The following is a 27822-nucleotide window of genomic DNA, read 5'->3' as shown; positions in this document are numbered from 1 at the left end:
AAGGTCATTCATATGTAGTTTGGTGCAAATCGGATGATGCATGTGAGATTTAGAGCCGAACGTATGCAAACGGCGAGGGATTGGAATGTGCCATTAAGCCACGCCCACACTATTTTGTAGGTCCTGACAAGACGCACAGGTGTGCTGAGTTTCATGATTGTCGTTCAAAGGATGGCTTGGGGCTGATGTTTTTAGATCTTCTAGGGGGCGCTCTGGAGGCATTAGGCCACGCCCATCAAATATTGGACCTCACACCTGTTGGGGGGCGGATTAGGATCGATCCCAGTGAGTTTGGTGCATCTCGGCTCAAAACTGTAGAATTTAGAGCCAAACGTATGGTAACGGCGTGATGTCTGACTTCACCAAGCAGCCATAGCCACGCCTTCAACTGAAAACTGTTGGCGTTTTAAAGCAAGTGAGACCAACTTGTTATCTGTATTCTGACACAAGATCATGTTGATTAGGTGAAGGGGGCCAGAAATGGAGCTTTCCACGTAAAAAAAGTGACTTCCTGTTCTGAGGGGGCGGGGCTTAAATGACGTCAGCATATGACCACATAGGATTGACATGCATCCAACATGGATGACTCATACCAAGTTTGGTGCAGATTGAACTTTTTAGGTGAAAGATATAGCGTTTCGTTTACACTGGCGAGTACCTCAAGTTCGCCGCTTGGCCAAGCCCCCTAAACATGCTCAAAAACTCAAGTCTTCTGATAACTTTTGTTCCCCCATCCCTTAACTGCATACTGACCAAAAATGAAGTCCGTAGCTCAAAATCCCTGGGGCGTGAAAATTTTCCTGCGAGGTGTGTAAATATGAAAAATGGCCAAAATTTGCCCTTTGACCCAAAATGGCCGCCTCCTTGTACGTTTTAGAGCATACCTCCAAGAGACTTTTGTTCTTGATTTGAGGCGATCTACGTACATACCGAGTTTCAGATCTCTACGACGTACGGTTCGGTCTATCTCACGTTAGGTGGCGCTGTAGAGCAGTTTGGCCACGCCCACTTTCGACTCCATTAAAAACATGCAGTTTCACGCGGGGGACAATTTTGGGTAAAGTTTCGGGAGTTTTCGAATACGTTAAGGCATCCCCATTTGCGATTCCGTGCGGAAAAGAAAAAGAATAATAATAATAATAAGAAGAATAGTGAAATCCTTCAGAAACAATAGGCCTTCGCAGCGCTTAGCTGCTCGGGCCTAACAAGAACTGCAAGCAGTGATAACGGCCCTCGCAGCCAAGCGCAGCTCCGGCCTTGGGACCGCCTGACCTCCGGCACCGCCCCCCCGACATGGTCATCAACGTCGTCACGCGTCTCCCGTGCCCGTCCACCGGGCGGAGCGTGCGACGAATCTCCCAAATGGCCTTCAGTCCACGACAGTACGACACCAGCGGCACGTGTTCAAAGTTGGAGCGATATCTCACCTTCCTGACGTGAGTTACTGTCACTTCCTGTTTTGTGGGGGCGGGGTTTAGTGAAGTAAAAAATTAACAACGCCAATGTGTCAAGTGTTGCTTTGTAATGATGCACAAAAAATATGGTGCAGATCGGATGATGTCTCAGGGAGATATAGCTGTTTAAATAATCTAGGGGGCGCACTGGAGTCAAACTCCAATATAATCCTATTGGGCTCTTTAGATGTTAACAAAGGTCATTCATATCTAGTTTGGTGCAAATTGGATGATGCATGTGAGATTTAGAGGCTAACATATGCAATTGTTTTAAATATACAAATTTGGTTTGGAATTATTATATTAATGTAATAAAAATATATAAGTCTAACATTTTATATGTTTCATCTATTGAAAACTTCTTAACTTTATGCATTGCTTCAGTCCTGTGCAGTGGGTTAAACTATAAGCTATGTGGTGTAATATTCAATATGCCACATTATAGAGAAATAACAGTTTTGAGTATTTTTTGTATTTGAAAAAAATCATTTTTATCAGATTTTAGAAGTTTTGGAACACATGAATTAACACATGGACACCAGGAAAAACAGATATAATTTTTAACAATACACATGTAGGGACGTCTCAAGTCGGGTTCGAACCCGCGACAAGCAATCTAACATGGTAACAAGCGCAGCTCCGGCCTGGCGACCGCCTGACCGCCGGCACCGCCGCCCCGACGTGGTCATCGACGCCGCCACGCGTCTCCCGCACCCGTCCACCGGGCGGAGCGTGCGACAAATCTCGTATTTGAATAAAATCATGTTTTATCAGATTTTATAAGTTTGCAATTCATGATTGAACACTTGGACACCTGGTAAAACTGAAGTCATTTATAAACAACTGTCTGTTATATAAATAATTAAAGGTGATAGAGAATGGTTGAATGGGGCATTAATCCTTGTTCTGTGATGTGATATGTATCCCCAAAAAATTGGTTGGGTATGTAATGGCTCAGAACCCCCCTAAAAATTTCTCTGAAACAGCTGTTACTATGCTGGGTTTAGAATGCGTTTTTTTCCGTCGTTTCAGAGCTTATCTGGCAACTTCATTATGAAATATAAGTTTCCGTTGCTTGTTTCATAAGAATCACAATTCGTTTTATTGCCATTGTTAGTGAACAGTGTTCACTAGTTGCGAAGGTCTAACTAGGGATTTGCTGCGGCGTAAGGTTCAAACATGTAACATAGGATAAAAAATAAAGAATAGAAAATGTATGAATATAAAATGTACAAGGTGTGTATAACAATACACAGTATCCAATAGCCTATGCAGAGCAACAACAGTGCAGCTTCATTAGTGCAATTTTAATGATGGTAAAGTGACTGGGGCAGGTTATGAGGTGATTATGAAGTGTTCATAAGTCCAACTGCAAGGGGGAAAAACTGTTTTTGTGACGGGAGGTTCTGGTCCGAATGGACCGAAGCCTCCTGCCCGAGGGGAGTGGTGCAAATAGTCCATGTGCAGCGTGAGAAGGGTCAGCTGTGATCCGACCTGCTCGCTCCATAGTCTTGGAGAGGTGCAGGTCATGGATAGATGGGAGGCTGCAGCCCATCACATTCTCAGCGGTGCGCACAGCTTGCTGCAGTCTGGGTCTGTTCCTGTCGGAACTGACCATGAGCTGCTCGGAACGGAGCTTTGTGAAACTGTAGTCAGTGAAATGCGCAGTGCAGCGCAAAGGAAAACTCCGCGGTTGGGGAAGCTTTTAAAAATAAATAAAAGCCATTGATTGCGAACATTGCTTTCCGGGGGAAGAATTTGTATTGATCGTAGTCCGCTTTTACAGCCTCGGAAGGTACACAAGTTCCTATTTCTCGCCAAAGGGGCGTGTCTGAAACGGAGTGGCTGTGGACTTGGGTGCGGGGGGGCGCGATTGCTGAAAAAGTTACGTCACTTTTTCACAAAAATGGATAGGGGGATATATATTAAAAAGGGGAGTACTTGAAACAGAGGTTCTGACACTTGCTGGCACTTCATGAGTACTCCCCACAGCGGGGAGACTCAGGACTAACACCAAAAACGGGAAAAAGACGATTTGGATTCTCTATCCCCTCTAAGTAATGTCACAAGCTGGATTCGAACCGGCGTCATAAAATGTGATGTGGTTCAGAAACATGTGAAATATCCATTAGGCTACAGATTATTATTGGAAACCAAGAGTGTCAAAGAGTTTATATTCATAGTTAAGACTCGCGATGCAGCACTGTGACGTCATGTGAAACCCTCCTATAGCCTGTGTTCTGTATCACGTGATTCTTTTGGGACTGGCCGCGCCTGGTTTAAATAGTTGGGTTTGGTCAACCGCTCTCAGTTCATGAATGTCTTGGACGTTCATGAGCTTAAAGTTTTCAAACAGTTGAAAAACTGCTGAACGCTTTTTCTTCATTTTTCTGCAAATCTTCGATTGTTGGACTTTATCTTTCCGAGGTAAGTTTTGTTAAGTTATTTTGTTTTAATAAGTTAAGGTTGACCGTGATTCTGTTTTGATAGTTAATGCTTTGAAGTTTATTAAAAATTACTCAGTTTGAAACTATCAATCTTTTTGTAAAGAGAATATACGAAAGAATGAATTAATGTAATATTAACTGTATAAGGTAAGGGCGTTAATACTGTGTTTTTTGGGTCGCTGTCGGTGGCTTGCTGTCGGTGGCTTGCGTGCCTCGTGCTGCGTTTAATAGCATGGCTGCTAACAAAGGGCTGCAATGTAAACGAACGGGGAGAATTGGCGTTTTTAGCTAGCATACTGCCAACATGGTGGATAGGGACGGGGCGCTGTACTACGACGATTTTCAATACAGTCTGTTCACTTTTCTTCGGTTGAAATTTAAAAGGATTTTGTTTTATTGATAATTGTGTAGCAAATGTAGACGGTATTTAAATTACATGCGTTTTTAAGGAGAACTCCGGTATTTTCAACATTAAGCCTCATTTCTGAGAGAAGGAAGACATGTTTGTAGTTCTCTCGCACTGGAAATGCAATACACCTAGCAGCATTTCTGGTGCGAGAGAACTACAAACATGGCCTACATCAAAAAAGCGCTGAGGGGGGTTTTAAAACATTGCAGACGACTCAGAAAAGAGGCTTAATGTTGAAAATACCAGAGTTTTCTTTTAATAAGCCGCAAAGGTGTGTTGTGTTTTTTTTTTGTTTTTTTTTGTGCTGCTGTTTTAAAAATAAGTGACTGATTTTGATAAGCTATTTAAACTAAAGGCTGATTCATACCTCTTAAAGCTGCCGTCGGCAACCTTTATTTAGTCATATTAGCTTGAACTGTTTTGGGATTCTGGAAGTAGAATATTAAATGGGCTGTTTAGGAAAATTCCCGAATTCTGTAGCTTTCTCTAAAGCCTGTAATCATGCTTGCAAAAATCGAGCGCTCCCGGCTGTTTTTAACCAGTCACGTTAGGTTTATTATTTCTCTATTATCTGAGCAGAACAGTCACCAACCACGTGTTCCAAGCTGAGCGTGAGTCTGCCCCTAGCTTGTGTGCGCGCACACTGGTGTGAACTCACGTGCACAACCTCGTCCACAGAGGGGGAGTGACCTGAAAGTCGGAAAATTCGAAATTAAACAACTTTCAGGTCCTTCCCCCTCTGTGGACGAGTTTGTGCACGTGAGTTCACACCAGTTAGCGCGCACACACCAGGGGGCTTGCAAGGGCTTGCATTGTTTTGTTTCATGTTTGGAATGATCAATAGAGAGCAGAGGAGCTTGGTTTTATCTGTTATACTATTAAATATATATATATATTAAAACTTTTATACTTGTTAAAAGTATCATGATATCATAAGTTGGAGAGTGCAGTCCTAGTTAAATTTTTTTTTTCATGTTTATCCATGAGGATTGAATGTTCCTTTTCAATGGTTTTATGTATTTACTGGCTTTCACTGTGCAGAAAACTTTCAAATCATTTGCAGTCAACATAACATTACTGCTTACTTTCATAATTAGGATAAATGGTAGTATTTGCTCTTGTATATATATGTATTTTTAACAGATTTTAGTAGTTGTCTTTTTGTATATTGTCTTCTCATCATTGAGACTGTGCTGTAATCCCTTATGTTTTTGTCATATTTCTCTAATGTCAATTTGCAGATGCCACGAACTAGTCGTAGATCTCAAGCTGCTCGTCGCCGTGCTGAGGCTTTGCCTGTTCAGCGCATTGGCGTACCAACGCCATCCAGTGACTTTGTTGGCCGTGAGTATCATTTATATATTATTAAAGAATGGAGAGTATTTGTATATTCTGTGTGCTAATATATATTGTTTTCAGTGATTAATATATATCTTTTCCTTTATAGGCCGCGGAACTGGGCGGCGACACAAAGCGAACGAATGGCCAATCAGCGAGCATACTGGGCGTCGTCACAAGCTGGTCATTCCGGATGGGAGCCTTGATAAGAAAGTATGAAAATTTTCATGCTTTTCAAATATACAATGTAGAAATGGATTGCTTATTGTCAGTTTGCTATAATTTGTCTTTTTTTTTTCCTCCCATAGCTGGTTCTTGTTATCGGGGCGTCCCATTTGCGGTCCTTGGCAGATGGCATTGTTAAAATGCAAGGAGGTTTCGTATCTTTTGGCTTCATGTCGACTCCAGGGGCTGACGCAGATCAGCTGCGCAAGGAGGTTGAGAAGGTCGTACTTCCTCGTCGTCCTGACGCTATTTGCGTTTTTGCTCCATCCAACAACCTCACGTCCAGCATCAACCACCAAGAGGCAGGACGGGCCTTTAAGTTGTACCTTGAGGCAGTTCGTGAGCACTGCACTAAGGTGTGTTATTTTATTTTCAAGTCAAGTTTATTTCTATAGCGCATTTCAGACACAAGTGCAATTCAATGTGCTTCACATTAAAAAAGGAATAAGAAGAATAAACATAACAAAAGAGAAATAAAAAAACTTAAAACACCAAGCATCAGTAGTTGATGTATTTGTAAATAAAGTAATTTGATAATGCAATTCTTCCTCTAGGTGTTCTGTATCGGTATGATTCCACGCTTGACGGAATCCATGGAGAAACAGGAGCTATTCCAGCAGGAGTATCATCGTGTTTCGGCAAATCTAAGTATGGAGTAAAATAATTCTGAGTTCATTTCCAGTATTTTGATGGCAGTTTTCTTTGGTGAAAAGGATGTTTGTATAATTATACATATTTTTCTTTTCAGAGATGCCGTTTTATTCCATTGCCGAGGACTTCCCCCTAAGTCGCGTTGATCTGTGGAGTTATGATGGAGTAAGTACAATCTTATTCTGAAGTTAAGAAAGTGGTGAGAATTTATATTCAATACTTATTTTACTTGTCTGTTGTTTTGCTGATTTATATACCTTTTTTTTGGTTTAGATTCACCTTGACGACAACAAGGGGATGCGCATCCTCAGTGATCGCATTTGGGTGTTTGCGCATCAGTTCCTGGAGCTGTCTGCACCCAAGCCACTGGCCACGAGTCAGGCAGCTGTTCCGTATAAGCCACGGTTTGTCCCGCGTGTGGTTGTGAAGGGAGTGGAACGAGTCCCACGTCCACCGCCTCCAGAGTGGACAACCGTGAGATACGGCAGGAAGGTAAGGAAGCTTGTTGTTCCCAATGTACTTTTATGCAAGGATGGGATTTAAGTTGGTGTGTAATGTTCTGAAATGGCTTTTGTGTGTTCTTTTTATAGAGGAGCCATTCGGGGGAATCTGACTCTGATTCACCCATGGAAAGGGTGGTTCCTGATAAGGTGAGTGTTTCACAACCACTTGTTGTAAAGCATTTTTAATGTGATTAGTATATTCATTATTTCAATTTTTGTGTAACAGATTGCTACTCCAGTTTTGAAGGAGTGTTACATCCCCCTGAATCCTGTTCGTTTTTCACCTGAGTTGTTGGTTGCCATGGAAAAAGTTTCTCCAATGGCAGTGGCAGATGTTCACACAGGCAACGAGGTAAGTTGCAGCAAAGTGTATTTCAAAATATAGTCTCAGTATTGTCTTTTAGAAAAGACACAGATCTGACATGTTGTTTGTGTTATAGATGAAGCCTGTGGAACGTGTCAAGAAACCAGCTGTCTTAAGGACTAGGCGTGTGAGACAGCAGGTTTGTAAAACCTCAAGCGAGTTAACTTTTCAGAACTTCAATGAGGATAATTGTTCATAATTAATTTATTTGTCTTTGTCTTTCAGGTTTCAGCCACACCGAGCGTAACTCCTGCCGCTGTTGGTGTGGGGCTCGTGTCTGTGAAGAAGAATGTAAGTGTGGTCCATATTTAGCTTTTTATTATGTTAAATATGTAAGTAATATGAAACCTTAAAGTGTATTACTGAAAACACTTGGTCTAAATTATTTGGAATCTTGGTTTAAATTCAGATGAGTTAATGTAATTTTGTTTTATAGGTTGAGGCAACATCCAAACAGGTGGATGTCTGCGATGTGGTGCGTTCTCCCCATCCTCGGGAGGCGTCTGACTGTCCTGGTTTGGTGTCTGTCTGTCCGTCCGAGCTCGTTTCTGACCGGGAGGTTTGTATAACAACATTTTTGGTAGTAAATATAAAGAAATGAATACAAATGAAAGAAATTATGTTTTCTAATGTCGTTGTAGATGCTTGAGGTGTCGGTGGATTTCGAGTGCAGCCAAACAAGAGGTCAGTGTGTTAACTCCAGTTCTTGCAGGTGTTCAGAGCGGTTCCCCCCTTCTCTTATTTTAGGAACAGTTAGTCATAGTAATCAGTCTGTTAGCAATACTTTAATGTCCAGTAGTGTTGTAGCTGCTATAAAACACCAAACTTCTCCAATTTGCACTTGGAAATCATCGGATGTCGATGCAGTTGATGCGGAAGGTCAGAAGTTGGCAGAATATATTGATACAGAAAGACCTCAGAGAGGCACAAAGCCAGAGTTTTGCAAGTTGGTGGAGCGACAGATTATTTTTGGTAAAAAATGGAAAGTACTAATTGGGGGTAGTAGTTATGGTCAATTTAATTTGAATCTGGAGGAGGAATTTAGTGAGAAGTTACAGATGTATTTGTTGAGAAATGGAATGTGCATTCTTAATCTTGAGGGTTCATGTAGCTTGGTTATCCATCATGAATCTTACTTTGTCATTGTGGACTGTGGAACAAGAAATTTACAGGGGTTGGCATCAGAAACGGGTACATCTGTAGTGGTATTTAACACTTGCTTCAATGATTTAATGATTCACATTATGAATCTTCGGAAATCATTAAATGCGACAGAGTATGGCATGTCTGCGATTTCTGTACAACAGAGTAGCTTTGGTTTAGAAGCATGTACCACAGTCATTGCTGACAGGCAGGTCACAGACGAACGTCATGGTGCCAGTTCAAGTAGTCAGGAATCAGTTAGAGGATCATTCCATCAGGGCGATGATCGGTTTAAGTACGGGGGACTGCAGTGTGCAGCTGTGACTCTTGTTGCTTTAGCAAAGCACAAGATGGATAGTGTTTTTTCATGGCATTCTGACACATTAGATAATGTTGTTGTCAGAGGTGACGCCTTGTACACTTATTTGCGGGAAAACAATCTGATTAGTGGTAGGAAGGAAACGCTCTGTGTTTTAGACTTGCCGAAGCAGGTTGATATTGACGGGTGTACTTTAGATGTGATGTATGGAGATTTTGTTGCTGGACATGTAGATGTTTTCCAGAGTGAGTTTATAGATTCTGGTGCGCACACTACTCTCCGTGAAGGATTGCAAAAGATGTGCGCCACATATGAAACTTGTGTTCTGACTATAAATGGAAGTACCTGCGCTCTTATCAGTCAGAATGGAAAGTATGCCGTTGTAGATTCCCATGCACGTGATTGTAATGGAATGGTAAGTGTTTCAGGGAAAAGCAACGTTTTGTATTTAAACAGCTTTGATGATGTTTTAAATTATATTGAGAGATATGCTAGGCAAAAGAGAACCAGTCCCAAGGAATTTGAAATTAGTGGTGTGCAAATTGACATGCACAGAAATGAGACTTCATTTAGTCCATTTGGCAGTAATTTGTTAAAACATGTCTCCGTTCAGGAAGTCTTGTGTACAGATAAATCTAGAGGGCAAAAGAAGCCTCAGAGAAGTACATCTTGTAAAAAGATACAAGAAACTCATGAAGATCTTGTAACTTCAGATGTGTATGTCACCAATGTGAGGACTAGAGCGTTAAAGTTTAATCCTCTTTCAAAAGTGGTGTCAGAAACTGTTTGCAAACACTTGAACGTAGAATGCGAGAAAGGTGACTCATCATCTGACTTGGTTGGGGACTTGGGGATCCCATGCAAGGTGGAACCCATCGTCGGGGACGGAAACTGTTTTTTCCGGGCTGTTAGTCAGGCTGTAAGTGGGACTCAGAAATGGCACAGGAAAATTAGACTTGCTGTAGTGAAACAGTTAGAAAAGAATCCTCAAATGTATTGTAACATTTTGAGAAATGAAAATTCCTCTATAAATGAGTATATTAAAAGATCAAGGATGCAATATGTTGGCTCATGGGCAACTGAGGTGGAAATTCAAGCTGCAGCAGACTGTTTGGGTGTGAACATAGTTACATATTATATTGATAAATGGCTTGAATATAAATGTACTGCTGGTCAGTTATCAAATCAGTGTGTGTATCTACAAAATATTCATGGTAACCATTACGAGACAGTTGTTTGTGTTAAGCAAACGCAACATTGTTATGGTTATTGTAAGGAAAGGGTCTCAATTTCTCAAGGGTATAGTGTTCGAAATAAGACAACAAATGAACCTAATGTTGTCTTAGAAAGTACAAAAACTGCAAACAGTTATGTACTGGATGATGATAGTGTCATTATTCATAATGGTAATAAACATTTGTCATTTAATCCTGTGTGTACAGATGTTTCCAAAGCTTTGTGCAACAAGTATGATATTACGTTTGTGAAACAGGACACACAAGGATCCACGGATTCTGGGCCTTTGGGTAGTGTGTGTAAGACTGAAGAGATTGTAAAAGATGGTAACAGTTTTTTCAGAGCAGTGTCTCTAGTACTAAGCGGTTCCCAGAAGAGTCATCGCAGAGTACGACTGGCTGCTGTTTCTTATTTGGAGAAGAACAAAGAGGGTAAACGGTTGGTTGGTAAAGGATTTTCTTCTGTGTCTGACTATGTTAAGAAGTCCTGTATGAAGTATGTCGGACATGAAGCTTCTGAAATAGAAATACAGGCAACTGCAAATGCATTAGGGGTGAATTTGTATGTGCATAATGGCAAGGAATGGGTAAAATATGGGTGTACAAGCTCCACTGGTATTAATGAAGGAATTTATCTGAAATGTGACGGTTGTCATTTTGAGGTTATTACTTGTGTCTTGCAGGGTGATCAAGAGTTTTGCTATGGTTTCTGTAAAGTTAATGATGTATCAGACACACCATACAAGTGGAGAAGAAAATTAAAAAAAACAAATGACAGCACAGAAACAACTGGTTCAAATACTTGTTCTAGACATTTAAAGAAGAGAGTTGCGTTTAAAAAAGTGATGGATTACCAATGTGATTTGGAATATAAAGACAAGATGAAATTGAAAAATAAAGTAATGTATGATTCAAAATTGTCTTATAAAGAGAAAAAGCTTGCAGACTTAAAAAAAAAGTACAGGGAAGTTTGGTTGCATAGAGAAAAAGTAAAGGCATTGTTGAGGATGAAATATCAATTTGATACAATATATCAACAGAAGAAAAAAGCGTTAATTATAGAAAAATATAGAAACAATTTAGTGTATCAAGAGAAACTTAAGAATTTGAGTAAAATATTATATAAAAAAGATTTACTATATAAAGAGAAGCGTAAGACTTTCAGTAAAGAAAAATATAAATTAAATTTAGTGCATCAAGAAAATGTGAAGGCACTGAGTAAAGAGAAATACAAATTTAATTCAGTGCATCAAGAAAAAGTGAAGGCACTGAGTAAAGAGAAATATAAATTTAATTTAGTGCATAAAGAAAATGTAAAGGCAACGAGTAAGAAGAAATTTAAGGTTAATATGCAGCACAGACAGAAATTAAAAGAGATTGGTAGAAGAAGGTATCATGGTAACATAGAACATAAGAAAAAGGTTTCTTTGCGTGTGAAATTAAATCAACAGCAACGTAAGGAAATGTTAAAAGAAATTGACTTTGTTATCAAAGAGTTTTTAGATAAGGTTAAAGATGGGCCTGATTTTGTCTGCTGTGTCTGTCATAGACTGCTGTTTAGACATCAAGTTTTAGTGTGTAGGAAAGATTTCTATTCCAAAAGTCAATCTAGTGCTATAATTGCAGCAAAATGCATTTCTGAAGATTATGTGCACAAATGTGACAATAGTTGTGCTGTGCAATGTAAATTGACAGAGTCATCCAGAGGTAAACTGATGATTTGTTATACCTGTCATTACAAGATTAGCAAAGGTGTAATGCCACCAGAAAGTGTGACCAACAATTTAAACGTTGATATTATCCCTCCACAATTGGCTTGTCTAAATAGTTTAGAACAGCATTTAATAGCTTTACATATACCATTTATGAAAATGTTGGCTTTACCCAAAGGGGGACAAAATGGCGTACATGGACCAGTGACTTGTGTTCCAGCAAATATTGTTGAAACATGTAATGTATTGCCTCGTAGTAATATGGAAGGATCTTTGCTTGCTGTAAAATTAAAGCGTAAATTAACTTACAAAGGTCATTATAAGTATCAGTTTGTTGATACTTTGCATGTACGGGAAGCACTTAAGTATTTAAAACAGTTTAACAAATATTATAAAGATATAGATTTTAATGAGAATTGGATCAATGAGTTTTGTAGAGATGAAGATGATGTAGTGGAGAAAGATGTAATTCCTGACATTTCTGAAAAAGAATTGGAGGAGACTGAAGAGCTGTTGCACGATCGACAGCAGCATTGCATGTTTCAAGATACATGTCTCATGCCCGTTGACATAGGCCAGGAAGCTTTGGATCAGTATTTGGATAACATTTTAAATGTTGCTCCTGGTGAAGGTAATAATCCAGTAAAATTACTAAGTGATCCAGAAAATGAAGCAAAGTGCTTCCCTGGTTTATTTCCATCTGGACAAAATACTTACCATGCAAACAGGTCACATCGTTTAACATTGTTTCGGTATTTTAATAACAGGCTTTTACATGCAGATGGTAGATTTTCATCCAACGTTGAATATATATTTTATGCACAGTACATGTCTGAATTGGAACAGGTTATTTCTAATGTGTCGGTAGCATTGCGTAAAGGGCAATGTGGTAAATCCCAGAATTTGGGTGACTTGTTGAAAAACGAGGAGTCTTTAAAGAAGTTGTTAGAGTTTGATGATGGCTATCGGTTCCTAAAACCCATTAGAGGGACTCCAGCTTTTTGGCAGTCTGCAAAACGTGACATCCTAGCCTGTGTTAAACAGCTGGGTAAGCCTACTTGGTTTGCGTCGTTTTCATCAGCAGATATGAGATGGACTAATCTTTTATATACCCTTTTGAAACAGGATGGGCGAACAGAGACGGCTGAACAATTGGAATGGGCAGATAAATGTGAACTGTTGCGTCGAAATCCTGTGACTGCTGCCAGGATGTTTGACTTTCGATGGCATGTTTTCTTAAGAGAAGTTCTCATGTCTCCTGCTAATCCCATTGGTAAAGTTGTTGACTATTACTACCGTGTTGAGTTTCAGCAACGTGGTTCTCCTCATTGTCATTGCCTTTTCTGGATTTCTGGGGCTCCAATCTTAGATCAAAACACAGATGAGGAAGTTGTGGAATTTATAGATAAGTATATAACATGCGAACTTCCATCTGAGGACGAACCATTGTTTGAAGTGGTTACATCTGTTCAGCAGCATTCAAAACATCACTCAAAAACATGTAAAAAGAAAAATACAGTTTGTCGTTTTAACTTTCCCCGACCTGCATCGAGCAGAACGTTTATTTGTCGTAGTGAAAAAGATAAGGATAATACTTGTACATGTAATTTGGATAAATCAAGCAGCAATGTACAGTGTGCCTGTGCAAGTAAAGAGGCTATGGCTCAGAATCAGGCAAAGGAGATTCTAAGTAAAGTGAAGAGTCTCCTTGCAGATGAAACTTGTCCCTATAGGACTGTAGAAGAAATTTTTCAAAGACTGGGTATAAATCAAGAAATATTTGAAAAGGTCTATAAACGAGTTAGTCGACATACACATGTAGTTTTGAAAAGGGAGATTAATGAAATTTGGATTAATCAGTATAGCCCGCCGCTGTTAAAAGCATGGAATGCTAATCTCGATATTCAATATTGTGTAGATGCATACGCTTGTTGTGTCTACATAGTTTCTTATATGTCAAAAAGTGAGAGAGAAATTGGCCTCATGCTAGGAAATGCCCAGAGAGAAGCATCCAGAGATGGCAATGTTAGTGCTAAAGAAGCGTTAAAGAAGCTTGGTAGTGTATATCTACATAATCGGGACGTCTGTGCTCAGGAAGCGGTGTATCGACTAACCAGTATGCATTTAAAGGAGTGTTCTAGGAAGGTTGTTTTTATTCCAACTGGTGACAACATTGTGAAAATGAGTTTACCTATTTCTGTTTTGAGACAGAAGGCAGCTACAAATGATCTCAGATCAGAGGAAATGTGGATGACTGGTTTGGTTGATCGCTATAAAAATCGTCCAAAAGATGACATTTTTAACGATATGTGCATTGCAAAGTTTGCATCTGACTATCGGGTTCTGTCCAAGAACGAAAAATGTAAATCTGCTGTGAAATTAAATAATGGTTTAGGTTTTGTGGCCAAAAGAAGTCGAACACAACCATCAGTTGTTCGTTATGCGCGTTTTTCAGAGACCAAAGATCCAGAAAAGTTTTATCAAAGCATAATGCAATTATTTCTGCCGTATCGCGTTGATGGTGATCTGAAGCCTTCAGGTTGTGAAAGATTTGAACAATTTTATAGAGTTGGTGTGGTTAAATTTATTGATGGAACCAAACATTTAGTGAAGTCTGTCGTAGATTTAAATAGAAGTGAATTCGAAGTGGAATCTTTTAACCTGGAGGCAGCAGATGAGGTGGTTGGCGACGTACTGCTTGAAAATGCATGGTGTGAGTTGTGTCCTGAAGTGGAGATGGAACGGTTGGAGGGTGTGGAAGGAATGAAAGAAATAAAAGCAATGCTGAGTGATGAAAAAGAACACATCCCAGATTTAAGTTCATCTTCCAAGGGAAATGCATTTGAGAAAAAGAACATGCTGACTAGGATCGAAGGCTTAGCATTAATTAGATCTTTGAATGAAAGACAGTTCTCTGTTTTTTACCAAATCAGGCAATGGTGTTTAGACAAGGTAAATGGAAAAAATCCTGAACCGTTACACATTTTTATTACAGGAGGTGCTGGCACAGGTAAAAGTCATTTGATCAGAGCGATTGAATATGAATCAAAACGATTATTGTCACCAATGTGTCAATACCCTGACAACACACCTGTTTTATTGACTGCTCCTACAGGTATTGCTGCATATAATTTGGAAGCAACAACAATTCACACAACATTTTCTATTGGAATTGATGTACGCTTACCGTACACTCCTTTGGGAGAAGAGAAGCTCAATTCATTACGTCTGAAATATAGTGATGTACATATTCTCATCATAGATGAAATATCAATGGTAGATCACAATTTGCTATCATATGTGCATGGTAGATTGCGGCAGATCAAACAAACGGGAAACGTAGGCTCATTTGGAAACATTAGTGTAGTGGCAGTTGGAGATTTCTTCCAGTTACCTCCTGTCAAAGGCAAACCGTTGTATTCTGATGGAGTTGGCAGCAACTTGTGGTCTGATTTATTTAAAGTTGTGGAACTAACGGAAATAGTTCGGCAAAAAGATTTAGTCTTTTCCCAGCTGTTAAACCGGATGAGGACTCGTTCCAAAGAGACCCCTATGCTACCTTGTGACATAAACGTTTTAAAAGTTTGTGAAACGGGTGAGGTCAGCTCAGCCTTGCATATATTTGCAACAAATGAACAAGTAAATGAGCATAATATGAAACGGTTGTTTGAGAGTTGCCCAGAATATGTGAAAATTGAGGCACAGGATTCTGTAAACGATAAAAAAACAGGCAAATTGCGGTTGTTGCAAGGGAGTCACGCTAAAGCTTTACATACCGGTTTGTCAGAGGTTCTGTTGTTGGGTAAGGGTGCACGCGTTATGCTGTGTAAAAACGTGGATGTCGGGGATGGTTTGGTTAACGGTGTTTGTGGCACTGTGACAGATATCATAATACCAGAAAAGGACAAGTTTCCTAAATTGGTTTATGTTAGATTTGATGACGATCATGTAGGCATCCACAGAAGGAAAACGTGTGTGTATGGGTCCTCAGATGTGGTTGGTTCCACACCTATTGTACCCGAGGAGGAAAGAGCCACTGTTAAAGGTGGCTTGCGACGACAATTTCCACTGAAATTGGCGTGGGCCTGTACGGTACACAAAGTACAAGGCTTAACTGTAGACAAAGCTGTTGTTTGTCTAAACAAAATCTTTGCACCTGGTCAAGCTTATGTTGCTCTAAGCAGAGTTAGGAGTCTTTCTGGTTTGACCATTCAAGACTTTAATGAAAAAAGGATTTATTGTAAGGATGATATTACGGTTGCTATCCAGAGTATGACACCCCTTTTGATGTGTGGACCTGCACAGTTCAGCAGATTTCACACATCTGCTTTTACTGTGTTCTTAATGAACGTCCAAAGTTTAAATCGACATGTTAAAGATTTAGCTTTTTGTACTCAGCAATGGAAACCTAAATGTATTGCTTTAACAGAAACATGGATTCTTGAACCTCAAGCTGATACGGTAAAGATTGATGGTTACAGTTTCAACAACTGTCCCCGACGTTTATCGTATGATGGTACCCAGCCATCGTTGATTGGGTTGCAAGACCAACAACATGGCGGTGTTGGCATTTATACTGCAGATGGTGTGGAATATGAGGTTTTAAAGCCACCACAGGTTAATTTAGAGTGTTTAATTTATAACTTTTTGCATGTTAACATTAAAATGGTTGTAATTTATCGCTCACCACAGTATCCTCTGTCATTATTTAAAACCAATTTGGTAAAGATGCTTGACTGGCTGGAGCAATTGGCAACTGGAACAATAGCATTGATGGGAGATTTTAATGATGATATTTTAAAGTCATCAACTATCTTAAATTGTGTTAAAACCAGAGGATATGCTCAAATAGTCCAGGAAGCAACTACTGAAAAGGGTAGTTTAATAGATCACATCTATGTTAAATCAGATGTTTATGAGGGAGAAGCAGTGGTAATACCAACATATTTTAGTGATCATGAAGGAATTCTGTGTGGTTTTAAGCTGATTTAGTTATTTAATGAAATAATTATTTGTTTTAGTTTTTGAAGTACAGATGGAGAGTATATTTGGGGGGGGGGGAGTATTTATTTTGTATTTATTTTTTTTTTTTTTGTAACTATTCTAAACCCTCCGAGCAACATAACAAAGTTACACAGAACCAGGGAAACAACACGACACCAGAACAGGGACAGACGACAGCTAGCACTGATAAACAAGGTGGCCTCGGCCTACCATTGCACACTGTACATAAAAATCCACAAACATTCTCATGGAGCTTAACAACTCCATTGCACACAGCATATAAACGAACAACACCGGAGTGTGGTTTTAAGCTGATGTTTTTAATGAAATAATTATTTTGTGGGGGGGGGGGGGTTTAAGTACAGATGAGAGTATATTGGAGGGGGAAGAGTATTTTTGTACATGTTATTTATGTAACTATTAGTTTTTATTTTAAATGAAGTTTGTTTTCTGTATTTTTACAAGGTTTAAAAAATGACAATTCTGAATCCCAAAAAGTTGAACGATGTGACAGCTCACAGGCAAGAGGGGGATTCTTTGCCACGATTTGCCTGTGACCTGCCCCGTGTCTTTCCTGTCCCAAAGGGGGCTCTAACTTCACATCAGGAGGAAGCATCCCAATGCATACTTCTGTGCACGGAAGGAGCTGCCGCTCAGTAAGTCAGGACTGAAGACAAAGGCAGAGACTAAGACGGGAACTAATAGTGGCCCTTCCGCCTGTCCCGGAGGTGGCGCATTAGCTAAGCACTTTAATTACCTATGTTATGAAATTTGCATAAATTTTGTGTTCTATTTAACAGTAAACAAAAGTCTTTATTGTATAAAGGTTTCGTTTCTTGCATTAAGACGGCATTTATTTAACTTCCACAGAAATATATTTGAAAGTAGTGTTAAATATCTTTTAATATAAGTTAACATACAGAAATTAGCATGCTGTTCTTAATGCAAGTTTTGCTTTACCTTGTCATATAGCATTAAAAAAAAGCAAAAGGCAATGGTATTGGTACTCCCACTTGTGGGACGGGGTTCAAATCCCTGTGTTGCCCTGCTGATTTGTGCTGACAAGTTTGAACAAATTTTGATGACAAGTAGAAAACCTTTAAATTCTGGACTGGCAAAGTGTGCGTTCAAATATGTGTTGTGCCAATGTAAAGAAGTTATGAGAAACATGAGCATAATAGAAATTCTTGTAGGATTTTTGTTGGTGTCGATGTGATTAATTCTGGTCTGTTATGACACAGAAAGTGTCACTGCTGAACAACGCTACAACCTTGTGACTGCAAAAGGGCCAACACTGCACCTCCAGTGGCGTCATCAATGATGTCACGCCTTTCCTGCACCCGAGCACGAGGCAGAGTATTTGAATCTCTCAAAAGGCCTTCACTGCACAACAATATGACACAAGCGGAATGTCTTCAAAGTTGGACTGATATCTCAGCTTCCAGACAGGAGTTCTTAATTGTTGATGAATTTATTGTTTAACATTCTCTTTTTTTTTTTTTTAAGGGTGCTTTTGTAAAACTGTTCATCAGGACTGAAGATGACAACTAGCCTTTGGCTAACTTTGACATGTTACAGATGTATTGTTATTAATATGCACTGTCTTTTTAATAAATCAAATTGAAAAATGGAGTGACTGTCAGTACCTGTTTTGTGACGACGGATTAGCGAGGACTTCTTGAAGGCTATTCAACATATCATGTGTCTATAAAGAGTTAATGAATATGGTTTCAACCCTATCTGATATCCAGGGAGAGGTTTTAGAAGTCACTCAAGTATGTCGTAAAAGTTTGAGTGGGCGAGGCTTTTAGTGACGTCAACAGTGTAGTACACCAATGTGAGGCGGTGCTCCTAATGATACATAAAAAAATATGGTGCAGATATAGCTGTTTACATGATATAGGGGGTGCACTGGAGTCACATTGTAATATAATCCTATTGGGGTCTTAAGAGGTTAACAAAGGTCATTCATATCTAGCTTGGTGCAAATCGAATGATGCATTTGAGATTTGGAGCCAACCGTATGCAAATGGCGGGGGATTAGAATTTGCCAGCCCACAGGCTAAAGCCAGTGGTGATAGGATTCAGCATCGTGTTGGTGAATGTCATCAAACAGTACTTTAAACCTGCAGGAATTTAGGAGTAATGTAAAACGCATCTCACTGCCTGTTCAAAAGGGGCGGGGCTTAGTGACATCAGCAAAGACGATGTGAATGTGATTACAGCTGGTCTGTTAAGACACACAAAGTTTTCAGAGCCATGACCTTGCATGTGGAAGTTATTCCATCATGATGTTTCTTGGCGAAAGGTAAGACTTTGAAGCGTAGCCACACCCACATACTGTGATCTAGCCAAAACCCTTTGATAACTTTTGCTCTTCAATGTGTCAAGACTCTCCTCAGCGGATATGAAGTGTCCACGTTAAAAGCTGGAGGAGGAGTTAGCTCAAATACAACGTCTGTTTAAGAGAAAAAATGGTGACTTTGGTCGAAAATGGCAGACTTCCTGTTGTGTGTGGACCAGGGCTCCGAGACACTTTTGTTGCTCTTGTTAAAACGCACAGGTGTGCTGAGTTTCATGATTGTCGGTGAAAGCATGGCTTGGGGCTGATGTTTTTAGATGTTCTAGGGGGCGCTGTGGAGGCATTAGGCCACGCCCATCAAATATTGGACTGCACACCTGTTGGGGGGCGGATGAGGATCAATCCCAGTGAGTTTGGTGCATCTCAGCTAAAAACTGTAGAATTTAGAGCCAAACGTATGGTAACGGCGTGATGTCTGACTTCACAAAGCCGCCAGAGCCACGCCTTCAACTGAAAACTGTTGGTGCTTTAAAGCAAGTTAGACCAACGTGTTATCTGTATTCTAACACAAGATCATGTTGATTAGGTGAAGGGGGCAAGAAATGGAACTTTCCAAGTAAAAAAAGTGACTTCCTGTTCTGAGGGGGCGGGGCTTAGATGACGTCAGCATATGACCACATAGGATTGACATGCATCCAACATGGATGACTCATACCAAGTTTGGTGCAGATTGAACGTTTTAGGTGAAAGTTATAGCGTTTCGTTTACACTGGCGAGTACGCCAAGTTCGTCGCTTGGCCAAGCCCCCTAAACATGCTCAAAAACTCAAGTCTTCTGATAACTTTTGTTCCCCCATCCCTTAACTGCATACTGACCAAAGATGAAGTCCGTAGCTCAAAATCCCTGGGGCGTGAAAATTTTCCTGCGAGGTGTGTAAATATGAAAAATGGCCAAAATTTGCCCTTTGACCCAAAATGGCCGCCTCCTTGTACGTTTTAGAGCATACCTCCAAGAGACTTTTGTTCTTGATTTGAGGCGATCTACATACATTCCGAGTTTCAGATCTCTACGACGTACGGTTCGGTCTATCTCACGTTAGGTGGCGCTGTAGAGCAGTTTGGCCACGCCCACTTTCGACTCCATTAAAAACATGCAGTTTCACGCGGGGGACAATTTTGGGTAAAGTTTCGGGAGTTTTCGAATACGTTCAGGCATCCCCATTCGCGAAACCGCGTGGAGAAGAAAAAGAATAAGAATAATAATAATAGTGAAATCCTACAGATACAATAGGCCTTCGCAGCGCTTAGCTGCTCGGGCCTAAATAATAGTGAAATCTTGCAGATACAATAGGCCTTCGCAGCGCTTAGCTGCTCGGGCCTAATAAGAATAGTGAAATCCTACAGATACAATAGGCCTTCGCAGCGCTTAGCTGCTCGGGCCTAACAAGAACTGCAAGCAGTGATAACGGCCCTCGCAGCCAAGCGCCGCTCCGGCCTTGCGACCGCCTGACCGCCGGCACCGCCACCCCGACGTGGTCACCAACGCCGTCACACGTCTCCCGCGCCCGTCCACCAGGCGGAGCATGCGACGAATCTCCCAAATCGCCTTCAGTCCACGACAGTACGACACCAGTGACATGTGTTCAAAGTTGGAGCGATATGCCACCTACCAGACAGGAGTTACCGTCACTTCCTGTTTTGTGGGGGTGGGGTTTAGCGACGTCAGAAATATACAATGCCAACGTGTGAAGCGCTGCTCCGTAATGATGCACAAAAAATATGGTGCAGATCGGATGATGTCTAAAAGAGATACAGCTGTTTACATGATATAGGGGGCGCAGTGGAGTCAAACTCCAATATAATCCTATTGGGCTCTTTAGATGTTAACAAAGGTCATTCATATCTAGTTTGGTGCAAATCGGATGATGCGTGTGAGATTTAGAGCCGAACGTATGCAAACGGCGAGGGATTGGAATGTGCCATTAAGCCACGCCCACACTATTTTGTAGGTCCTGACAAGACGCACAGGTGTGCTGAGTTTCATGATTGTCGGTGAAAGCATGGCTTGGGGCTGATGTTTTTAGATGTTCTAGGGGGCGCTGTGGAGGCATTAGGCCACGCCCATCAAATATTGGACCTCACACCTGTTGGGGGGCGGATTAGGATCGATCCCAGTGAGTTTGGTGCATCTCGGCTCAAAACTGTAGAATTTAGAGCCAAACGTATGGTGACGGCGTGATGTCTGACTTCACCAAGCCGCCATATCCACGCCTTCAACTGGAAACTTTTGGGGCTTTAAAGCAAGTTAGACCAACTTCTTATCTGTATTCTGACACAAGATCATGTTGATTAGGTGAAGGGGGCCAGAAATGGAGCTTTCCAAGTAAAAAAAGTGACTTCCTGTTCTGAGGGGGCGGGGCTTAGATGACGTCAGCATATGACCACATAGGATTGACATGCATCCAACATGGATGACTCATACCAAGTTTGGTGCAGATTAAACTTTTTAGGTGAAAGATATAGCGTTTCGTTTACACTGGCGAGTACGCCAAGTTCGCCGCTTGGCCAAGCCCCCTAAACATGCTCAAAAACTCAAGTCTTCTGATAACTTTTGTGCCCCCATCCCTTAACTGCATACTGACCAAAAATGAAGTCTGTAGCTCAAAATCCCTGGGGCGTGAAAATTTTCCTGCGAGGTGTGTAAATATGAAAAATGGCCAAAATTTGCCCTTTGACCCAAAATGGCCGCCTCCTTGTACGTTTTAGAGCATACCTCCAAGAGACTTTTTTTCTTGATTTGAGGCGATCTACGTACATACCGAGTTTCAGATCTCTACGACGTACGGTTCGGTCTATCTCACGTTAGGTGGCGCTATAGAGCAGTTTGGCGACGCCCACTTTCGAGTACATTAAAAACATGTGATTTCACGCGGGGGACAATTTTGGGTAAAGTTTCGGGAGTTTTCGAATACGTTCAGGCCTCCCCATTCGCGATTCCGCGTGGAGAAGAAAAAGAAGATGAACAAGAACTGCAAGCAGTGATAACGGCCCTCGCAGCCAAGCGCAGCTCCGGCCTGGCGACCGCCTGACCGCCGGCACCGCCGCCCTGACGTGGTCATCGACGCCGGCACGCGTCTCCCTCACCCGTGCACCGGGCGGAGCGTGCGACAAATCTCGTATTTGAATAAAATCATGTTTTATCAGATTTTATAAGTTTGCAATTCATGATTGAACACTTGGACACCTGGTAAAACTGAAGTCATTTATAAACAACTGTCTGTTATATAAATAATTAAAGGTGATAGAGAATGGTTGAATGGGGCATTAATCCTTGTTCTGTGATGTGATATGTAGGCCCAAAAAATTGGTTGGGTATGTAATGGCTCAGAACCCCCCTAAAAATTTCTCTGAAACAGCTGTTACTATGCTGGGTTTAGAATGCGTTTTTTTCGTCGTTTCAGAGCTTATCTGGCAACTTCATTATGAAATATAAGTTGCAGTTGCTTGTTTCATAAGAATCAGAATTCGTTTTATTGCCATTGTTAGTGAACAGTGTTCACTAGTTGCGAAGGTCTAACTAGGGATTTGCTGCGGCGTAAGGTTCAAACATGTAACATAGGATAAAAAATAAAGAATAGAAAATGTATGAATATAAAATGTACAAGGTGTGTACAACAATACACAGTATCCAATATACAGAGCAACAACAGTGCAGCTTCATTAGTGCAATTTTAATGATGGTAAGGTGACTGGGGCAGGTTATGAGGTGATTATGAAGTGTTCATAAGTCCAACTGCAAGGGGGAAAAACTGTTTTTGTGACGGGAGGTTATGGTTCGAATGGACCGAAGCCTCCTGCCCGAGGGGAGTGGTGCAAATAGTCCATGTGCAGCGTGAGAAGGGTCAGCTGTGATCCGATCTGCTCGCTCCATAGTCTTGGAGAGGTGCAGGTCATGGATAGATGGGAGGCTGCAGCCCATCACCTTCTCAGCTTTGCGCACAGCTTGCTGCAGTCTGGGTCTGTCCCTGTCGGAACTGACCATGAGCTGCTCGGAACGGAGCTTTGTGAAACTGTAGTCAGTGAAATGCGCAGCGCAGCGCAAAGGAAAAGTCGGCGGTTGGGGAAGCTTTTAAAAATAAATAAAAGCCATTGATTGCAAACATTGCTTTCCGGGGGAAGAATAGTCCGCTTTTACAGCCTCGAAAGGTACACAAGTTCCTGTTTCTCGCCAAAGGGGCGTGTGTGAAACGGAGTGGCTGTGGACTTGGGTGCGGGGGGGGGCGATTGCTGAAAAAGTTACGTCACTTTTTCACAAAAATGGATAGGGGGATATATATTAAAAAGGGGAGTACTTGAAACAGAGGTTCTGACACTTGCTGGCACTTCATGAGTACTCCCCACAGCGGGGAGACTCAGGACTAACACCAAAAACGGGGAAAAGACGATTTGGATTCTCTATCCCCTCTAAGTAATGTCACAAGCTGGATTCGAACCGGCGTCATAAAATGAGATGGGGTTCAGAAACATGTGAAATATCCACTAGGCTACAGATCATTATTGGAAATCAAGAGTGTCAAAGAGTTTATATTCATAGTTAAGACTCGCGATGCAGCACTGTGACGTCATGTGAAACCCTCCTATAGCCTGTGTTCTTTATCACGTGATTCTTTTGGGGCTGGCCGGCCTGGTTTAAACAGGTCGATTTCGTCAGTCGCTCTCAGTTCATGAATGTTCTCCGGACGTTTAATGAGCTTAAAGTTTTCAAACAGTTGAAAAACTGCTGAACGCTTTTTCTTCCCTTTTTTTGCAAATCTTCGATTGTTGGACTTTATCTTTCCGAGGTAAGTTTTGTTAAGTTATTTTGTTTTAATCAGTTAAGTTTGACCGTGATTCTGTTTTGATAATTAATACTTTGAAGTTTATTGAAAATTACTGTTTGAAAATATCAATCTTTTTGTAAAGAGAAAATACGAAAGAATGAATTAATGTAATATTAACTGTGTAAGGTAAGGGCGTTAATAGTGTGTTTTTTGGGACGCTCTCGGTGGCTTGCTGTCGGTGGCTTGCGTGCCTCGTGCTGCGTTTAATAGCATGGCTGCTAACAAAAGGCTGCAATGTAAACGAACGGGGAGACTGGCGTTCTTACGCTAGCATCCTGCCAATATGGTGGATAGGGACGGGCCGCTGTACTACGACGATTGTCAATAGTCTGTTCACTTTTCTTCGGTTGAAATTAAAAAGGATTTTGTTTTATTGATAATTGTGTAGCAAATGTAGACGGTATTTAAATTACATGCGTTTTTAAGGAGAACTCCGGTATTTTCAACATTAAGCCTCATTGCTGAGAGAGGGAAGACATGTTTGTAGTTCTCTCGCACTGGAAATGCAATACACCTAGCCGCATTTCTGGTGCGAGAGAACTACAAACATGGCCTAAATCAAAAAAGCGCTGAGGGGGGTTTTAAAACATTGCAGACGACTCAGAAAAGAGGCTTAATGTTGAAAATACCAGAGTTTTCTTTTAATAAGCCGCAAAGGTGTGTTTTTTTTTTGTTTGTTTTTTTTGTGCTGCTGTTTTAAAAATAAGTGACTGATTTTGATAAGCTATTTAAAGTAAAGGCTGCCGTCGGCAACCTTTATTTAGTCATATTAGCTTGAACTGTTTTGGGATTCTGGAAGTAGAATATTAAATGGGCTGTTTAGGAAAATTCCCGAATTCTGTAGCTTTCTCTAAAGCCTGTAATCATGCTTGCAAAAATCGAGCGCTCCCGGCTGTTTTTAACCAGTCACGTTAGGTTTATTATTTCTCTATCTGAGCAGAACAGTCACCAACCACGTGTTCCAAGCTGAGCGTGAGTCTGCCCCTTGCTTGTGTGCGCGCACACTGGTGTGAACTCACGTGCACAACCTCGTCCACAGAGGGGGAGTGACCTGAAAGTCGGAAAATTCGAAATTAAACAACTTTCAGGTCCTTCCCCCTCTGTGGACGAGTTTGTGCACGTGAGTTCACACCAGTTAGCGCGCACACACCAGGGGGCTTGCAAGGGCTTGCATTGTTTTGTTTCATGTTTGGAATGATCAATAGAGAGCAGAGGAGCTTGGTTTTATCTGTTATACTATTAAATATATATATATTAAAACTTTTATACTTGTTAAAAGTATCATGATATCATAAGTTGGAGAGTGCAGTCCTAGTTAAATTTTTTTTTCATGTTTATCCATGAGGATTGAATGTTCCTTTTCAATGGTTTTATGTATTTACTGGCTTTCACTGTGCAGAAAACTTTCAAATCATTTGCACTCAACTTAACATGACTGCTTACTTTCATAATTAGGATAAATCGTAGTATTTGCTCTTGTAAATATATGTATTTTTAACAGATTTTAGTAGTTGTCTTTTTGTATATTGTCTTCTCATCATTGAGACTGTGCTGTAATCCCTTATGTTTTTGTCATATTTCTCTAATGTCAATTTGCAGATGCCACGAACTAGTCGTAGATCTCAAGCTGCTCGTCGCCGTGCTGAGGCTTCGCCTGTTCAGCGCATTGGCGTACCAACGCCATCCAGTGACTTTGTTGGCCGTGAGTATCATTTATATATTATTAAAGAATGGAGAGTATTTGTATATTCTGTGTGCTAATATATATTGTTTTCAGTGATTAATATATATCTTTTCCTTTATAGGCCGCGGAACTGGGCGGCGACACAAAGCGAACGAATGGCCAATCAGCGAGCATACTGGGCGTCGTCACAAGCTGGTCATTCCGGATGGGAGCCTTGATAAGAAAGTATGAAAATTTTCATGCTATTCAAATATACAATGTAGAAATGGATTGCTTATTGTCAGTTTGCTATAATTTGTCTTTTTTTTTTTTCCTCCCATAGCTGGTTCTTGTTATCGGGGCGTCCCATTTGCGGTCCTTGGCAGATGGCATTGTTAAAATGCAAGGAGGTTTCGTATCTTTTGCCTTTATGTCGACTCCAGGGGCTGACGCAGATCAGCTGCGCAAGGAGGTTGAGAAGGTCGTACTTCCTCGTCGTCCTGACGCTATTTGCGTTTTTGCTCCATCCAACAACCTCACGTCCAGCATCAACCACCAAGAGGCAGGACGGGCCTTTAAGTTGTACCTTGAGGCAGTTCGTGAGCACTGCACTAAGGTGTGTTATTTTATTTTCAAGTCAAGTTTATTTATATAGCGCATTTCAGACACAAGTGCAATTCAATGTGCTTCACATTAAAAAAGGAATAAGAAGAATAAACGTAACAAAAGAGAAATAAAAAAAACTTAAAACACCAAGCATCAGTAGTTGATGTATTTGTAAATAAAGTAATTTGATAATGCAATTCTTCCTCTAGGTGTTCTGTATCGGTATGATTCCACGCTTGACGGAATCCATGGAGAAACAGGAGCTATTCCAGCAGGAGTATCATCGTGTTTCGGCAAATCTAAGTATGGAGTAAAATAATTCTGAGTTCATTTCCAGTATTTTGATGGCAGTTGTCTTTGGTGAAAAGGATGTTTGTATAATTATACATATTTTTCTTTTCAGAGATGCCGTTTTATTCCATTGCCGAGGACTTCCCCCTAAGTCGCGTCGATCTGTGGAGTTATGATGGAGTAAGTACAATCTTATTCTGAAGTTAGAAAGTGGTGAGAATTTATATTCAATACTTATTTTACTTGTCTGTTTTGCTGATTTATATACCTTTTATTTTGGTTTAGATTCACCTTGACGACAACAAGGGGATGCGCATCCTCAGTGATCGCATTTGGGTGTTTGCGCATCAGTTCCTGGAGCTGTCTGCACCCAAGCCACTGGCCACGAGTCAGGCAGCTGCCCCGTATAAGCCGAGGTATGTGCCACGTCTGGTTGTGAAGGGAGTGGAACGAGTCCCACGTCCACCGCCTCCAGAGTGGACAACCGTGAGATACGGCAGGAAGGTAAGGAAGCTTGTTGTTCCCAATGTACTTTTATGCAAGGATGGGATTTAAGTTGGTGTGTAATGTTCTGAAATGGCTTTTGTGTGTTCTTTTTATAGAGGAGCCATTCGGGGGAATCTGACTCTGATTCACCCAAGGAAAGGGTGGTTCCTGATAAGGTGAGTGTTTCACAACCACTTGTTGTAAAGCATTTTTAATGTGATTAGTATATTCATTATTTCAATTTTTGTGTAACAGATTGCTACTCCAGTTTTGAAGGAGTGTTACATCCCCCTGAATCCTGTTCGTTTTTCACCTGAGTTGTTGGTTGCCATGGAAAAAGTTTCTCCAATGGCAGTGGCAGATGTTCACACAGGCAACGAGGTAAGTTGCAGCAAAGTGTATTTAAAAACAGTCTCAGTATTGTCATTTAGAAAAGACACAGATCTGACATGTTGTTTGTGTTATAGATGAAGCCTGTGGAACGTCTCAAGAAACCAGCTGTCTTAAGGACCAGGCGTGTGAGACAGCAGGTTTGTAAAACCTTAAGCGAGTTAACTTTTCAGAACTTCAATGCGGATAATTGTTCATAATTAATTTATTTGTCTTTGTCTTTCAGGTTTCAGCCACACCGAGCGTAACTCCTGCCGCTGTTGGTGTGGGGCTTGTGTCCGTGAAGAAGAATGTAAGTGTGGTCCATATTTAGCTTTTTATTATGTTAAATATGTAAGTAATATGAAACCATAAAGTGTATTATTGAAAACACTTGGTCTAAATTATTTGGAATCTTGGTT

At 40.8% G+C, this 27822-nt stretch overlaps 3 protein-coding genes across 3 annotated transcripts in view; 2 read left to right on the top strand and 1 right to left on the bottom strand.

Moving 5' to 3' along the window:
- The window catches only part of nudcd1 (NudC domain containing 1), a 462800-nt gene that overhangs the window by 105291 nt on the left and 329687 nt on the right, over nt 1–27822 (bottom strand). The window lies entirely within an intron of this gene.
- Nucleotides 5552–10776, top strand: LOC142368191 (uncharacterized). Its single transcript, XM_075450328.1, has 13 exons — nt 5552–5654; nt 5758–5861; nt 5957–6229; nt 6428–6521; nt 6622–6689; nt 6798–7016; nt 7115–7174; nt 7254–7379; nt 7468–7530; nt 7617–7682; nt 7828–7950; nt 8033–8075; nt 10772–10776. Exons 1-13 carry the CDS (start codon nt 5552–5554, stop codon nt 10774–10776), a joined length of 1347 nt encoding a protein of 448 aa, XP_075306443.1.
- Nucleotides 25536–27734, top strand: LOC142368190 (uncharacterized). Its single transcript, XM_075450327.1, has 10 exons — nt 25536–25687; nt 25791–25894; nt 25992–26264; nt 26464–26557; nt 26658–26725; nt 26831–27049; nt 27148–27207; nt 27287–27412; nt 27499–27561; nt 27648–27734. Exons 1-10 carry the CDS (start codon nt 25549–25551, stop codon nt 27732–27734), a joined length of 1233 nt encoding a protein of 410 aa, XP_075306442.1. The 5' UTR covers nt 25536–25548.

Source organism: Odontesthes bonariensis, chromosome 18, assembly GCF_027942865.1.
Source record: "Odontesthes bonariensis isolate fOdoBon6 chromosome 18, fOdoBon6.hap1, whole genome shotgun sequence".
In the NCBI taxonomy this organism is placed as follows: Eukaryota; Metazoa; Chordata; class Actinopteri; order Atheriniformes; family Atherinopsidae; genus Odontesthes; species Odontesthes bonariensis.
The sequence above is the reverse complement of the archived record's forward strand: the minus strand, read 5'-3'. Positions and strand labels throughout refer to the sequence as shown.